The sequence below is a fragment of the Scyliorhinus canicula genome, chromosome 29, assembly GCF_902713615.1.
Source record: "Scyliorhinus canicula chromosome 29, sScyCan1.1, whole genome shotgun sequence".
Lineage (NCBI taxonomy): Eukaryota > Metazoa > Chordata > Chondrichthyes > Carcharhiniformes > Scyliorhinidae > Scyliorhinus > Scyliorhinus canicula.
Genome location: NC_052174.1, coordinates 13,569,054 through 13,585,527, shown reverse-complemented (window position 1 = coordinate 13,585,527; position 16,474 = coordinate 13,569,054). Strand labels below are relative to the sequence as shown.

The 16,474-nt window shown below is 52.5% G+C and overlaps 1 protein-coding gene across 1 annotated transcript in view; it reads left to right on the top strand.

Annotated features, from left to right (window-relative positions):
• Positions 1 to 2,312: 2,312 nt before the first annotated feature.
• The window catches only part of LOC119958325 (mucin-3B-like), a 51,173-nt gene continuing 37,011 nt past the window's right edge, over positions 2,313 to 16,474 (top strand). Inside the window, exons 1-2 of the mRNA XM_038786764.1 lie at positions 2,313 to 2,325; positions 4,844 to 4,951. Coding sequence (XP_038642692.1) covers positions 2,313 to 2,325; positions 4,844 to 4,951 — 121 coding nt within the window. The remainder of the gene's footprint in view (positions 2,326 to 4,843; positions 4,952 to 16,474) is intronic.

The following is a 16,474-nucleotide window of genomic DNA, read 5'->3' as shown; positions in this document are numbered from 1 at the left end:
CTAATGTGGTGTTCTTACAAGAGACTCACTTGCAGATTAGAGATCAGACCAGACTGCGGGCAGGGTGGGTGAGCCAGGTGTTTCACTCGGGCTTTGCTAGAAGGGCTCGAGGGGCTACAATTTTGATCAATGAACAGGTCCCTCTATTGGTCACTCGGACCGTTGTGAACACTAATGTGAGATACAGGGCAGCACGGTGGCGCAGTGGGTTAGCCCCGCTGCCTCACGGCACTGAGGCCCCGGGTTCGATCCCAGCTCTGGGTCACTGTCCGTGTGGAGTTTGACCATTATCCCCGTGTTTGCGCGGGTTTCTCCCCCACAACCCAAAAGATGTGCAGGGGCAGGTGGATTGGTCATGCTAAATTGCCCATTAATTCGAAAAAATGAATTGGGTACTTTAAATTTTTTAAAAAACTAATGAGAGATACATGGTGGTCAGTGGATCGATCGCAGGGCCATTGAAATGAAAATGAAATGAAAATCGCTGATTGTCACGAGTAGGCTTCAAATGAAGTTACTGTGAAAAGCCCCTAGTCGCCACATTCTGGTGCCTGTTCGGGGAGGCTGGTACGGGAATTGAACCGTGCTGCTGGCCTGCCTTGGTCTGCTTTAAAAGCCAGCTATTTAGCCCTGTGCTAAACCAGCCCCATTGGTGGTGCTGGTGAATGTCTATGCCCTGAACTGGGATGATGTGGCATTTGTACAAAATCTGTTGTGATCCATCCCAGAAATGGATAAGCATCAAATGATTCTTAGTGGACTTTAGTTGTGTGCTGAGTCCTAAAATGGACCAGACAGGTTTTGTCAAGGGGCGACAATTATCTGCTAATATACAGTGGGCACTGAATGTTGTCCTCTCCCCATTCTGAGCTGGTGAACCAGAGGTGATTATCACAATGGATACGGACCGAATAGAGTGGGAGTACCTCTTTGAGATGCTTAGGATGGTTTGGACTTGGGCAAGAATTTATTTCATGGGTTTGACTATTGTATAGATCACCCAAGGCAAGTGTATGGACCAGTACGATGAACCCTGGTACTTTCTCTTGAATAGTAGCACGAGGCAGGGGTGCCCATTGTCGCCACTCCTGTTTACACTAGCGATTGAACCCATGGCTACTGCGTTGAGGGCTTCAGGGGAATAGAGCAGGGGGGAGGGAACATACATTGTCTTTGTATGCTGACGACCTGTTCTTGCATGTTACGGACCCAGTCTCCACTATGAAAGGAATAATGAAGCTACTGAGGAGCTTTGGTTCCTTTTCATGATACAAACTTAACCTGGAGAAGAGTGAAGACTTTACGGTTAATCGGGGGGCCCACCTGGGGGTGTTGCCTATTCATCGTCCCCCCTTAGTGTCACGTACGTCGCTACCAACCTTGCCATCTGTCTCCAGTGCAGCGAATCGATTGCTCTGTTCATTAGCGGGCTTCTTCAGCTCTCTGATCGTCACTTCCTCCATCTCTAGCCGCCTTTCCATCTTTTCTAACGTTGCTTGCTGGGTGGCCAGAGCCTCCACTAGCACCACTTTCACTGTTGCCATCATTTCCATGGTATCTTTCATTCCACAAGAGGAACACACACACTATGTCCTCCAAATATCCAGCTCATTCCCCATTTGCAGTTTGCCTCCATTATCCACTTTATTTTCCATTATGCAGTTTGCTCTCCATAATCAATCCTTTCCTCACCAATGTAGTTTGTCCATGATTCTCCAATTTGACCTCCATTCTGTCTTGGTCTATCCCTTTTACCTACATTATTCAGTTTTGGCTCCATATTTCATTATGTGCTTCATTACCGAGTGAGTCCTTCATTGTCTATGGTGAACTCCATTATCCCAATTTTACCTCCATCTCCCAGTTTAAATTCCATTATCCTGTTTGAACTCCATTATCCAGGTTGGCTTCCACTGTCGGTTTTGTCTGTCGTTATCCAGTTTGTCCCCCAGAATTCAGCTCGACTCCTGTATACAGTGTGTCCTTCATTGGCATGCCTGTCTTCCATAGACTGTTTTGCTCTCCAATATCCTTTGCTGCTTCCATTATCAAGTTTGACTATTATCCACTTGGTTTTCCAAGATCTATCCTGGCCTCCTTTAACCCTCCATTACACACCTGTCATGGGAATGTTTTTGTCTTATCACATGGCTTTGGTGATGTCATTGTGTGGGTGGAGCTGGGCTTTGGCTTGGTGGGTTTATTTTCGCTTTGAGTTTGGACTGGTTGTGAAATGCACAGGTTGAAAGAAGTGTCTTTCTCTATCTTCATTTTTCAAGTGTTTCCAGACTTAACTTGGTAACTGAAAAGAGATGATTGCTTTCTGTAAGGAATTCAAACCTGCTGTTTGAAAAGGGGAACAGAGTATCACTAACTAATCTTATACCAGTAAGAGTGCCGTGTGCTGGACCACGCCTCTGAAAAGGGGTTTCTGGTTTTTCTTGGATTTTGTTATTGAATTGGAACAGTTAAGGGGGAATTCATTGAGGGTTATACATAGATTAGTGTAGCTGTGTGGGGTCTTCATGTTTGTAGTTGATAAAAATTCTTACTGTATATCAAGGTTTATATGGGCGGGTAAAACCCCGAGCGTAAAAAGGACACTCCTGGAACAGGCCCGCGGTGAAGGGGGATTGGCTCTCTGGAGCTTTATTAACTATTACTGGGCTGCCAACATAGCAATGGTCAGGAAGTGGGTAGTGGGGGAGGGGTCGGTCTGGGAGCGGATGGAGGCAGCATCCCGCAAAGGTACGAGTCTGGAGGCTTTACTGACGGCGCCCCTGCCGGTCTCGCTGGCTCGGTACTCCACAAGTCTTCTGATGGTGGCAGCCCTGAGGATGTGGGGGCAATGGAGGCAGCATATGAGACTGGAGGGGCGTCAGTGTGGTCACCAATCCGTGACAATCACCGGTTTGTTCCAGGGGGGCTTTAAGGTATGGCAGCGGGCAGGGATTGAGAAGTTTGGGGATCTATTCATCCAGGAGGGCTTTCCGACCTTGGAGACATTCGAGGAGGAGTTTGATTTGTCGGGTGGAAACGGGTTTCGATACCTTCAAGTGCGGGTCTTTGTATGGGGGCAGGTCCCAAGCTTTCCTCGCCTCCCCCTGAAGGGTCTACAGGATAAAGTGCTGTCAAAAACAGGGGTTGGAGGTGGGACGGTTTCGGACATATACAGGGAATTGTTGAGTGGGGAGGGGCCCTATCAGAGAGATGAAGAGGAAGTGGGAAGAGGAGCTAGGAGAGGAGCTGGAAACTGAACTGTGGGAAAAAGCCTTGAAAAGGGTAAATGCATCCTCGTCCTGCGCTAGACTTAGCTTGATTCAGTTCAAAGTAGTCCACAGGGCCAACATGACGGTAGCCCGGATGAGTTGGTTCTTCGAGGAGGTGGAGAACAGATGTGGGCGGTTTAGGAGTAGCCAGTCAACCATGTTCATATGTTTTGGGCATGTCCGAAACTGAGGGAATTCTGGCAGAGATTTGCAGATGTTATGTCAGAAGTCCTGGAAGGTAGGGTACCTCCGAGTCCAGAATTAGCAATACTTGGGATGTCGGAATATCCGGGGGCAAAGGGGGGGGGGGGGGGGGGGGGGGAGGCCGATATCCTGGCCTTCTCCTCCCTGGTGGCCCGGAGACGGATCTTGCTGAGGTGGAGGGACTCAAAGCCCCCAAAATCAGGAATGTGTCAGCGATATGGTCGAGTTTCTCAGTCTGGAGAAAATCAAGTTCGCTCTGAGGCTTAATACAGGGATTCGCCCGCCCAGAGTTGGCGGCCGTTCATCGCTTTCTTGAACAAAAACTGAACGTCAGCAGTATGGGGAGAAAGGGAAAAACGGAGGGGGAGGAAAATAGGAGGCTTGGTAATGTTAAATAAGGACAGGGAATTTAGTATCCGGGTAATTGGGGATAGGACGGGAGAAGTGGGGGACGTGGTTTATTGTTATTTTAGTGGGTATTTTGTGCGTTGAGCCGTGCGGTTGTTTTAGAAATGTCAATATGTTAAATTGTGAAAATTACTAATGCTTAAATAAAATATTTTCTAAAAAAAATAATTCTTACTGTTCGTGTTTATACAAATATTGACAAAATTTGTGGAATAAAGGTTGTTTTTTTGATTAACAGCGCCTAATCACTCTGTTGAAACACCTGAAAGGCAGGCTCTTGTGCTCATCTGAGCCACATTCAATAAACAGTTATAGGTCAGGTGAACTCCATGATATACTTTGGAGTTTTCTGAACCCTGGCCCACAGCACACCATATTCTCTGTTTGTTCTCCACAATCCAATTCAAACTATTATCCGGTTTGACGCCTGGATGGCACAGTGGTTAGCGCTGCTGCCTCATGGCGCTGAGGTCCAGGTTTGATCCCGACCCTGGGTCACTGTCCATGTGGAGTTTGCACATTCTTGCCATGTCTGCATGGGTCTCACCACCACAACCCAATGATGTACAGGGTAGGTGGATTGGCCACGCTAAATTGCCCCTTAATGGGGAATTTCCTTGAAAAAAGCAACTTGACCTCCTGTGGTTCCCATCCATTATCCATCTTGCCATCTATTATCCAGTTTGAATCATTTGACCGCTGGTATCCAGTTTGTCCATACTTTCTGATACCATCCAGTGTCAAAAAGTCAGTTAAAACCAATGTCCAAGTTCATTTGTGAAGAATGGTTAATTGGTAGAGAATGAATAGAGTGGCCATTGAGCCAGACCCCAATGCAAATATATTCCTACAGTAGAGGGAGACAAAAATAGGAAAATATAAAACATTGAATGTTCTTGTTCCGTGAACCTTTTCAATAACTCATTTATCATTTGAAATACTATTATTATCTCTTGATAAAGCAGCAAATCCATGTAAGAACGGAGGAAGCTGGAATGGAGAGAAATGTGAGTGTCAGGAAAACTACAATGGGCCATTATGTGAATTTTTAGCAGATATCATCGAAATTGGTGAGTTTACTTTGAGACTAATTTTACTTTTTGATGCTATTGTTTTGTGAGTTTACTCCATCTCCCTCAATACCTTTGGCTGATAAAAAGCTGCGTGTATCAGTTTTCACAATGCCCACCAACCCGCAATCTCCCCCCAAACCCGCACAAGAAAATTCCAGATTTCTAATGTCCTTGACTGAAAAACTGCTTCCTGATTTTTCTTTTTTTTTAAAATAATTTTTATTGAAATTTTTCGATACAAACATTTACCCCTACTACATTTTAAATTATAACACAACAAATCCCCCCTGGAAAATCCTCCCCACGCCCTCCCCCGCGCGCACCCCCCCCCCCCCCCCCCCCCCCCGCGCTACCAGTCTAGCAACCAAACCGTTTTTCCCTTTCTACTGATGGCCTCGGGCAGTCATTGCCCGCGGCCCCCCGCTGACGTGCTCCCTTCGTTGCTATCCCCCCCCCTCCCTTCCCCCCCCCCCCTTTCTCCCCGGGTTGCTGCTGTTTCGGCCTCCAGTTCCTATCTCTGATCCAGAAAGTCAAGGAAGGGCTGCCACCGCCGGAAGAACCCCTGTACCGACCCTCTCAGGGCGAATTTGATTCTTTCCAATTGGATGAAGCTTGCCATGTCGTTTAACCAGGTGTTAACACTTGGTGGCCTTGTGTCCCTCCACTGAATCAAGATCCTTCTCCGAGCTACCAAGGACGCAAAGGCCAATATTCCGGCCTCCCCTGCCTCCTGTACTCCTGGCTCCACTCCAACCCCAAAAATCGCTAGCCCCCACCCTGGTTTGACCCTGGTTCCCACCACTCTCGATACCGTCCCCGCCACCCCCTCCCAGAACTCTTCCAGTGCTGGGCACATCCAGAACATATGTACATGGTTCGCAGGGCTTCCCGAACACCTAACACACCTGTCCTCACCCCCGAAGAACCGACTCATCCTAGTCCCCGTCATATGGGCTCTGTGCAGCACCTTAAATTGGATGAGGCCCAACCTTGCGCACGACGACGACGAATTGACCCTCTCTAAGGCATCCGCCCATGTCCCATCTTCTATCTGCTCTCCCAGCTCCGCTTCCCACTTGTCTTTCAGCTCCTCTATCGATACCTCCTCCACCTCCTGCATTATTTTGTAGATGTCCGAGACCTTCCCTTCTCCGACCCAGACCCCTGACAGCACCCTATCACTCACCCCTCTATCGGGAAGCAAGGGAAATCCTTCCACCTGTCGTCTGGCAAATGCCTTCACCTGCAGGTATCTAAACGTGTTCCCCGGGGGGAGCTCAAATTTCTCCTCAAGCTCTCCCAGGCTCGCAAACCTCCCCTCTATGAACATGTCCCTCAGTTGCCTGATGCCCGCCCTGTGCCAGCTCTGGAATCCCCCGCCAGTGTTCCCCGGGACAAATCTGTGGTTCCCTCTCAGTGGCGCCGCCATCAGACCCCCCACTTCCCCCCTGTGTTGCTTCCTGATTTTTCATCTGAATTTTAAGATGATGCTCCGTCATATTCAGGGTTGTCCACCTGAGGAGATAATTTCTCTAATTTATCTTCTGAAAACTTTTTTAAATAACAAACACCTAGATTAAATCACTCCATAATTTTGTTTACTCTTGCCCTGGTCGGTACGGTTGTTGCTCAGTCCTCTCACTCTCAGCCCCAACCTCTGGCTCTGCTCGAGTCGCCCTGTTGACTGCTGCTCCCTGAAAACCAGGACACCAGCGCTTGCCTGGCCTTCACACCTCCCGACTACTCACCCTATACGAACATGGGGACAAAACCTGTTGGTGCACCAGCTGAGAGAGCAGGCAGCCACCAGAGATCGCGCAAATTAGGCACAACAGAAGCACGCTCGAAACAGACTCACCAAGGTTAACAAAACCTTTGAGGACTTTAACCGGGGATTGTACACCCAGCAGGGAACTCGGGGATGAAACAGTTCCTCAATGGCCTGAACATGCCAGTCGTGGGGGAGGACAGAAAACGGGGCCTGGGAGCATCGCAAGAACTCGGAGAGATCATGGAGAGTATTAGCTCCATGTAGGCGGGAAAGGTACCGGGATCAGATAGGTTCCCGCACCTGCGGGAGATGTTCACACTGCCACTTACGCTGGCACAAGCCTCAATCTCGCAAATATCTAAGAAAGACAAAGACCCGACTGAATGAGGTTCATGCAGACCCATCTCGTGACTCAATGTAGACGCCAAAATATTGGCCAAGGTCCTAGCCAAAAGGCTGGAAGACTGCATACCAGAGGTGGTCACAGAGGATCAAACGGGTTTTGTCAAAGGTCGACAGCGAACATCGAACATCAAGCACCTGCTGAACGTGATCATGATCCCATCCGGGGACAGAGCTCCTGAGGTGATCGTCTCCCTGGATGCAGAAAAGGCCTTTGACAGGGTCGAGTGGAAGTAACTCAGAGAGGTACTGGAACAGTTCGGGCTCAGAACAGGATTCACCTCATGGGTGAAGCTCCTCTACATGGAGTCATGGCGAGCGTACGGACCAACAACATCAGTTCCCACTACTTCCAGCTGCACAGGGGCACCAGGCAGGGATGCCGCTGTCCCCGCTGCTGTTCGCCGTAACGATCAAACCATTAGTGGTCGCGCTCAGAACAGCAAAGAACGGTCTACGTAATCCAGAGACACCTCCAGGCTACAAACATCAGCTGCAGCCTGGGCGTGGATGAAACGTTTTAAAAACCTCTTGCAGGCACAGAAAGGGGCTCCCGCAGGGCAACGAGGTCGGGGCCTTTTTCTCCGCAGCGGGAAGAGCAGGGAAGGGGAAGATACAACCCCCCCCCCCCCCCCCGTGAAATTGGTGGCAGGGGAATCTTGGCAGCGGAGCGATCTGGCGGGAGCAGCAGGTGTGTCCCCCCCCCCCACGGCACCAGAGCGCAGGCCAGGAGCAGAGCGGCAGCGGCCCGGACCAAAGCGGGGCTGAGCCTGCGGAGAGGAGGGAACGGAGGAGCGACCAGCGACCCAACCACCCCCACCGGGCTGCGACGAGCGGCGGCCCGGACAGAGCAGCGGGGACAGCAGCGAGGACCGACCCAAGCAACCCCCCCCCCCCCCCCCCCCGCCCCGCCCCCCAAACCGGCAGTGACCACCACGAGGCAGGAACAAAGGGACTCCGGACAAGAAGCCTCTCTCTCTCTTTCTCTCTACCCTGGGTGAGTGAGGGAAAAGGAAGAAAAAAGAACTTTTACAAAACAAAACTCTGAAAAGAAAACTGTTAAAGAGTGGGGAGGGGGGGGGATATATTATTTTCTCTCTTTTTGCACTCTCTTTTCCCATCCAAAACAAGCCCACCTGAGAGGAGTTTTATAAAAGGAAAAAATAAAGTGGTAAAGGAAAGAAGGGAGGAGAGAAGAAAAAGGGAAGAAACAAAAAAAAAGGGTGCGGAAAAGGGGGGAAAAGAAAAACAAGGCGAGAAGAACAGAAGAAAGGGAAGGGGGAGAAAAAATGCCAGAAGGGAGCCAAAGCAGAGGGAGAAGGGGCACCAGAGGCAGACGGGCCAATGGGTGAGCCAGCTCAGGCGAGCGAATCAGCACATGAAACGACAGAACACAAGTATCGCCGCATCAAAAAGAGCTGGACAGACAGGTGCCCTCTCCCCCGGGGCCAGGGGGGAGCTGGAACTGGAAGGCAGCCTTTGCCGAGGCGCTGAGGGAGAATCAGCAGGTAAACAAGGCAGAGGCGAAGGCAGACATGGAGGCCGCAGTGCAGGCAGCAGTAGCCAGGGCCATGACAGGGGTGCAGCAGGCCCTGACCAGACGAGAGGAGAAACTGGAAGCCCAAGGGGAGAAACTGGAAGCCCAGGAGGCGACCATTAAGGAGCTGGAGAAAGCAGCGACTGGCGTGAGCGACCGGGTCACAACCCTGGAGAGGGAGGTGACGAGACTGGGCGCAACACAGGGGAGCCTGGAGGGCAGAGTAGACAACCAGGAAAACCGCTCGAGAAGGCAAAATGTCAGGATAGTTGGCCTGCCAGAGGGGATCGAGGGTAGAAACCCCACAGCATTCGTGGCTGAAATGCTGGGCAACTTAGTGAGGAGGGAAACTTTCCCCAACCCACCAGAAATGGACAGAGCACATCGGTCGCTGCGCCCGAAGCCCAAGGCAGGAGACCACCCAAGTGCAGTCATAGCTAAACTGCACCGGTACCAGGACACGGAAACAATCCTGTGCTGGGCCAGGAAAAATAGAGCCTGCAAATGAGAAGGACACGCCATTCGAATTTCTGAGGACATTGGGGCAGATATAGCCAGGAGATGGGCAGAGTTCAACAGAGCAAAAGCAGCTCTTCACAGGAGCAACGTGCGTTTTGGTATGCTGTACCCAGCGAAACTCTGGGTCACATACCAAGACAGGGAATACTTCTCTACAGCCCCCGCTGAGGCAAACAAGTTTGTCGAGGAGCACGGGCTGGAAAACCACCAGCGAGGGTAGGGACGAGGGGCCCCTGGCAAGGGGAAACGACACGCCAACGGGGGGGGTGGGGAGGGGTGAGGCAATGCCAGGCCACCCCCGCCCCCGCCACGGCAAGAACACCCAGAACAAAGAGCAAAGAGCTAGTTTAGCTCACTGGGCTAAATCGCTGGCTTTTAAAGCAGACCAAGCAAGCCAGCAGCACGGTTCGATTCCCGTACCAGCCTCCCCGGACAGGCGCCGGAATGTGGCGACTAGGGGCTTTTCACAATAACTTCATTGAAGCCTACTCGTGACAATAAGCGATTTTCATTTCATTTTCAAACCACTGCCCGAGGGACCACTCCAGGTGGGAGGCCAGGCCCCAGCACGAGGGAACGAGATTAGTGGAGAAGGGAGATCAAGCGAGAGGGGTGCAGGGTAGGATGGGGGAAGAGCGGGCAGAAAACAGTAGAGGCCAGGCAGGGGTGAAGCGAGACAGTAACCCCCGAGCGCGGGGCCACCGTACTAGCAGGAAAGCTAGCGCAGGGGGCACGCAACAAAGGAGGGCAGCAGCGCGCCCCCAACAGGGGGGAAGGCGCCAGGCAGGTGATGGGGAGGGAACACCCATCAGAGTCGGGAGAGCAAGCGGGGACAGGAACAGGGGAAAGAGGGGCAAAGGAGGGGTATACGGGGGAGGAGGCAAAAGGGAGAGACCGGGGCAGGGGGGTACACAGGGAGCGAGAGACCGGGGAGGGGGGATGCAGGGAAGGAGGGACAAAAGAGGCTAGAAAAGGAACAGGGCTACAAAGTGCCACAACCAAGGGCTCGAAACAAGGAACCGCTGCAAGCACCCACCCAGTACGGTCTCTGGGCGAAGGGAGGCCCCAGAGTGCAGGGGACTACCCGCGTGGCGGACACACAGTGGACGGCCATGGCGGGTGCCCCCGGGACAAGGGGAAACCCCGGAGCGCAGGGGCACGTCCACCAGATAAGTACGGTTAATCCCACAGGAGCGAGGGGGCAGAAGCCCCCCACCAAGATAGTCACCTGGAACGTAAGAGGACTCAATGGCCCAATGAAGAGATCCAGAGTCCTCACCCACCTAAGAAATATGAGGGCCGACATAGTCTTCCTCCAGGAGACACACCTGAGAGAGCAGGACCGACTGCGGGTAAGAAAGGGCTGGGTGGGACAAACCTACCATTCCTGCTATGGGACAAGGGTCAGGGGGGTGGCGATATTGATCGGCAAGAGGACGATGTTTAGGGCGATAAAGACGGTTACGGACCCAGGGGGACGGTACGTCATGGTCAGCGGGGCCCTGGATGGGGCGCCGGTAGTTCTAGTCAACGTGTACGCGCCCAACTGGGACGACACGAGCTTCATCAAAAAGACCATGGCAGAAATCCCGGACATAGCGACGCATCGACTAATCATGGGGGGGGACTTCAACTGTGTACAGGACCCAAAGACGGACAGCTCAAACCCCAAAACGGGGAAAACCTCAAGCATGGCAAGGGAACTCAGTCACTTTATGGTGCAGATGGGAGCGGTGGCCCCCTGGAGGTTCGCCCACCCGGGGGAGAAGGAATTCTCCTTCTTCCCCCCAGTACACAACGTATACACCAGAATTGACTTCTTTGTTGTGGGGAAAACGGTGCTTCCAGGGATAGACATAGTGGAATACTCCGCAATTGTGATATCAGACCACGCTCCACATTACATGGACGTGCGGCTAGAGACGGGCAGGGCCCAACGCCCCACATGGAGGTTGGACGGTGCCTTACTAGCTGACAAGGCCTTCAGCGAAAGGATAGTGCGGGCTATAGCAGAGTACATGGAGTCTCACCCTCCATGTTCTGGGAAGCGCTAAAGGCTGTACTCAGAGGGGAAATCATCGCTTTCAAAGCGCAAAGAGATAGGGAGGAAAGAGTGGCTAGGCAGCAGCTGGTCGACTCCATACTGGAGGTAGACCGTAAATACGCCGAGGCCCCGAGTGTGGAGCTCCTGGCGGAGAGGAAAGAGCTACAAAGGAACTTTGACCTGCTCTCCACCAGGAAAGCAGTGCGCCAACTCCGCCAGGCGCGCGGGACCCTGTACGAGCACAGAGACAAAGCCAGCCGCCTGTTGGCACACCAGCTGAGAAAGCAGACAGCCACCAGAGAAATTGCACAAATCAGGGGTACCAGAGGCACGTTAGAAACGGAACCAGAAAGGATTATCAAAACCTTCAAGGCCTTCTACCAAGAGCTGTACACCTCAGAGCCCCCAAGGGGGGAGTCTGGGATGAAATGGTTCCTTGATAGACTGGACATTCCAGTCGTGGGGGAGGGCAGTGTGGTGATAACCACTGTAGATATGCATACTTGCAGTAGGGGGATGTATGGCTGTACCTGTAATACAGGTTCCTCCGGTAAGCCCCTGCCGGCTAGCTCCGCCCACAGGGAGCTTGTGTATAAATATGCGTGTGAGTCACTCAGACCCTAGTCTACAGTTGCAGCCGGAGGAATAGCATCACACAGCAATAAAGCTTCGATTGAACACTAGCAGTGGGAGAGATCATGGACAGCATTAGCTCCATGCAGGAGGGGAAGGTGCCGAGACCGGACGGATTCCCAGCGGACTTCTACAAAAATTTGCGACAGCGCTGGCCCCGCACCTGCGGGAGATGTTCACAGACTCGCTAGCTAGGAGCACACTGCCACCCACGCTAGCACAGGCCTCAATCTCGCTGATACCAAAGAAAGACAAAGACCCAACGGAATGTGGGTCATACAGACCCATTTCACTGCTGAACGCAGACGCCAAAATACTGGCCAAAATCTTAGCCAAAAGGCTAGAAGACTGTGTACCTGAGGTGGTCACAGAGGACCAGACGGGCTTCGTCAAAGGTAGACAGCTTACCTCGAACATCAGGCGCCTGCTGAACATGATAATGACCCCCTCCGGGGAGAGAACATAAGAGGTGATCGTCTCCCTGGACGCAGAAAAGGCCTTCGACAGAGTTGAATGGAAATACCTCATAGAGGTACTGGAGCGGTTCGGGCTTGGAACAGGGTTCACCTCCTGGGTAAAGCTCCTATACAACGCTCCCATGGCGAGCGTACGGACCAACAATACCAACTCCCAATACTTCCAACTGCACAGGGGCACCAGACAAGGATGCCCACTGTCCCCGCTGCAGTTCGCCCTAGCGATCGAACCGCTAGCAATCGCGCTCAGGGCAGCAAAAAGCTGGAGGGGGATCCGAAGGGGAGGCAGAGAGCATAGAGTCTCACTCTATGCAGATGACCTGCTCCTCTACATTTCGGACCCACAGAGCAGCATGGGCGGAATCATTGCACTCCTGAAAGAGTTTGGAGCCTTCTCGGGCTACAAACTCAACATGAGCAAAAGCGAGATCTTCCCAGTACAACCGTAAGTGGGGGAGGGCAGCACTAAAGGGGCTGCCGTTTAAACAAGGCCGACACAAATTACGCTACCTGGGGATCCAAATATCCCATGACTGGAAAGGGATCCACAAATGGAACCTCACCAGTCTGACGGAGGAAGTAAAAAAGGACCTGCAAAGATGGAACACACTCCCACTCTCCCTCGCGGGGAGAGTCCAGACGATCAAAATGAACGTACTGCCCAGGTTCCTCTTCCTGTTTAGATCCATCCTGATCCCCAAGGCCTTTTTCAAAGCGCTGGACAAACTAATCATGGCGTTCGTATGGGGTGGGGGGTGGGAGGGGATGGATCCAAGAGCCAGAGGCCGAGTGGGTGCGCGCGGAGGAGGCCTCCTGCATGGGGACCTCCCTCCGGGCCCTCGCCACGGCAGCACTCCCATCCCCACCCAAAAAACACTCCAACAGCCCGGTGGTGATAGCCACCCTCCAATCCTGGAACCAACTGCGGCAGCAATTTGGCCTGACCAAAATGTCGGACATCTGCAACAACCATAGGTTCACACCAGCACTGACTGACGCCACCTTCAAAAGGTGGAGGCAGGACGGGGGGACACTGACAGTCAGGGACCTATACACGGACGGCAGGATCGCAACACTGGACGAACTGACAGAGAAATTTCAGCTAGCCAGGGGGAACGAGCTAAGGTATCTGCAGCTTAAAAATTTCCTACGAAAGGAGACAAGGACGTACCCACAACCGCCACGACAGACACTACTGGAAGAACTACTGGACTCAAGCATACTAGACAAGGGAAACTGTAGTGACATGTACGACCGACTGACAGAAAGGATCGACATCGTACTGGACGCAACAAGAAAGAAATGGGAGGAGGACCTGGGGATTGAGATAGGGTGGGGACTCTGGAGCGACGCACTGCATAGAGTCAACTCCACCTCCACGTGCGCAAGGCTCAGTCTGACGCAGCTAAAAGTGGTACATAGAGCCCACTTAACAAGAACCCATATGAGTAGATTCTTCCCGGAGGTGGAGGATAGATGTGAACGGTGCCAAAGAGGCCCGGCCAACCACGCCCACATGTTCTGGTCTTGCCCCAGACTTGTGGAGTACTGGACAGCCTTCTTTGAGGCAATGTCCAAAGTAGTGGGGGTGAGAGTGGAGCCATGCCCGAAAGTGGCGGTCTTCGGGGTCTCGGACCAGCCAGATCTATTCCTGGGGAGGAGGGCGGATGCCCTTGCCTTTGCCTCCCTGATCGCCAACCGTAGAATTCTATTTGGCTGGCGGTCAGCAGCACCACCCAGAGCTGCAGACTGGCTGTCCGACCTCTCGGAATTTCTCCAAATGGAGAAAATCAAATTCGCCATCCGAGGGTCAGACGACGGCTTCCACAGAACGTGGGAGCCATTCACGCGAATGTTCCGGGACCTGATTGTGGCCAACGAACAAGAGGAAGAATAGCCAGGTAACCAAGAATCAGGGGAAATTAGTCAAGAATCAGGGGAAGGTAGCCAAGGCATGAAAGGGAGAGATAGACTGGGAGGGAGGGAGGGAGGGGGGGGGGGGGGGGGGGGGGGGGACGGCTAAAGCTGAGGAAAGAAAGGTGAACCACGGGGGGAGGGAGGGGGGAGACAGCTAAACCTGAGGAAAGAAAGGTGAACCGTGGAGGGGGGGGGAGGACGAGAGGAAAACCAATGGGATGGGGCGGGGGGGGGGCGGGGAAACGGGAGCCGGAAGGAAGGCACGGGATGCCAAAACGTGCATGACATCTCCAGGTGCGAGGAACGAGGAAAATAAAGATGGAGGACTGGAAGAGCAGCAGAAGCGGAGGCGAGCGTGGAACAGCAGCGAGACCCGTCCGGGAGAAGCAGGAGACAACAACACAAAACACAGCCAAGTATTGCACACTGTAATTATCTCCCCGGCACCCAAATGTATATTTTCCTCCCCAATCCCCCCCCCCCCACTTACGTGGTGTAAATAATTTTGCCAGGTGTACAGAGCTGCCGCTGTAGAGCTGGTGCACAATACCCTACCAGTTATTCTAGTTCATATTTTATTGTATTTTATGTTGGGGTGTGCCCTTCTCTTCTAAATATGTGTATATATATGTTTCTTATTCTGTGTATATAACGGTAATTATACCTTGTTCAAAACCCCAATAAAAAACATTGACAAAAAAAAGAACAGCAAAGAACTGGAGGGGGATCCAAAGAGGAGGTAGACAGCATAGTGTGGATGACCTGCTCCTCTGGATCTCGGACCCACAAAGCAGCATGGAAGAAATCATAGTTTCTATGAAAGAGTTCAGTGCCTTCCCGGGCTACAAACTCAACATGAGCAAAACTGAACGTGCAAGGGGGAAGGGCAGCACTAGTGGGTCTGCCGCTTAAACTAGCCCTACGCAAATTCCACTACCTGGGGATCCAAATCGCTCATGACTGGACGGGGGTCCACAAATGGAACCTGAAGTCTGACAGAGGAAGTCAAAAAGGACTTGAAGGTGGAATGGAACACACTCCCAGTCTGCCTGGCGGGGAGAGTACAGATGATCAAAGTGAACGTAGTGAAACCGCTTCTTCAGTACGGGCTGCGGGCCACATTTCCGTACTTGGACAATGTCACCATCTGCGGCCATGATCAGCAGGACCACAATGCCAACCTCCCCAGGTTTCTCCAAACCGCCCAAACCCTAAACCACATGTGCAACAAGGAGAAATGCGTTTTCCGCACAACCAGACTAGCCATCCTCGGCTGCGTCATGGAAAACGGGGTTCTAGGATCCGACCCTGACCGTATGCGCCCCCTGCAACTTCCCCTTCCCCACTGTCCCAAGGGCCTGAAGAGGTTCCTCGGGTTCTTTTCATATTATGCCCGCCCACTAATCAAGGCCACCACCTTCCCACTGGCAACTGAGGCCCGCCAGGCCTTCAGCTGCATCAAGGCGGACACCGCAAAAGCTGGGATGCACGCGGTGGAGGAGGCCATCCCCTTCCAGGTGGAGAGCGACGCATCAGAGGTCGCTCTCGCCGCTACCCTCAATCAAGCAGGCAGACCGGTAGCGTTTTTTTCGTGCACCCTCACCACCTCCGAGAAGGAGGCCCAAGCCATCGTGGAAGCCGTACGGCACTGGAGGCACTACCTCGCTGGTAGGAGGTTTACCCTCATCACCAACCAACGATCGGTAGCCTTCATGTTCGACAATACGCAGCGGGGCAAAATCAAGAACGATAAGATCTTGAGGTGGAGGATCGAACTCTCCACCTATAATTACGATATAGTATATCGTCCTGGGAAGCTCAACGCGCAAGATGACCGACTACGGGCTATCCACGATGACCTCTGCCACCCGAGGGTCACCCGGCTTATCCACTCTATCAAGGCCCGCAACCTGCCCTACTCCACCGAGGAGGTCAGAGCCATGACCAGGGACTGCCAGATCTGTGCGGAGTGTAAGCCGCACTTCTTTCGACCAGATAAGGCCCACCTGGTAAAGGCATCCAGGCCCTTTGAGCGCCTCAGTATCGATTTCAAAGGGCCCCTCCCCTCCAATAATCGTAATACATATTTCCTCAATATTATTGATGAGTTCTCCCGCTTCCCCTTTGCAATCCCTTGCCCCGACATGACCACGTCCATCGTCATTAAAGCCCTACATAGTGTCTTCACCCTGTTTGGTTTTCCCAATTATGTCCACTGTGA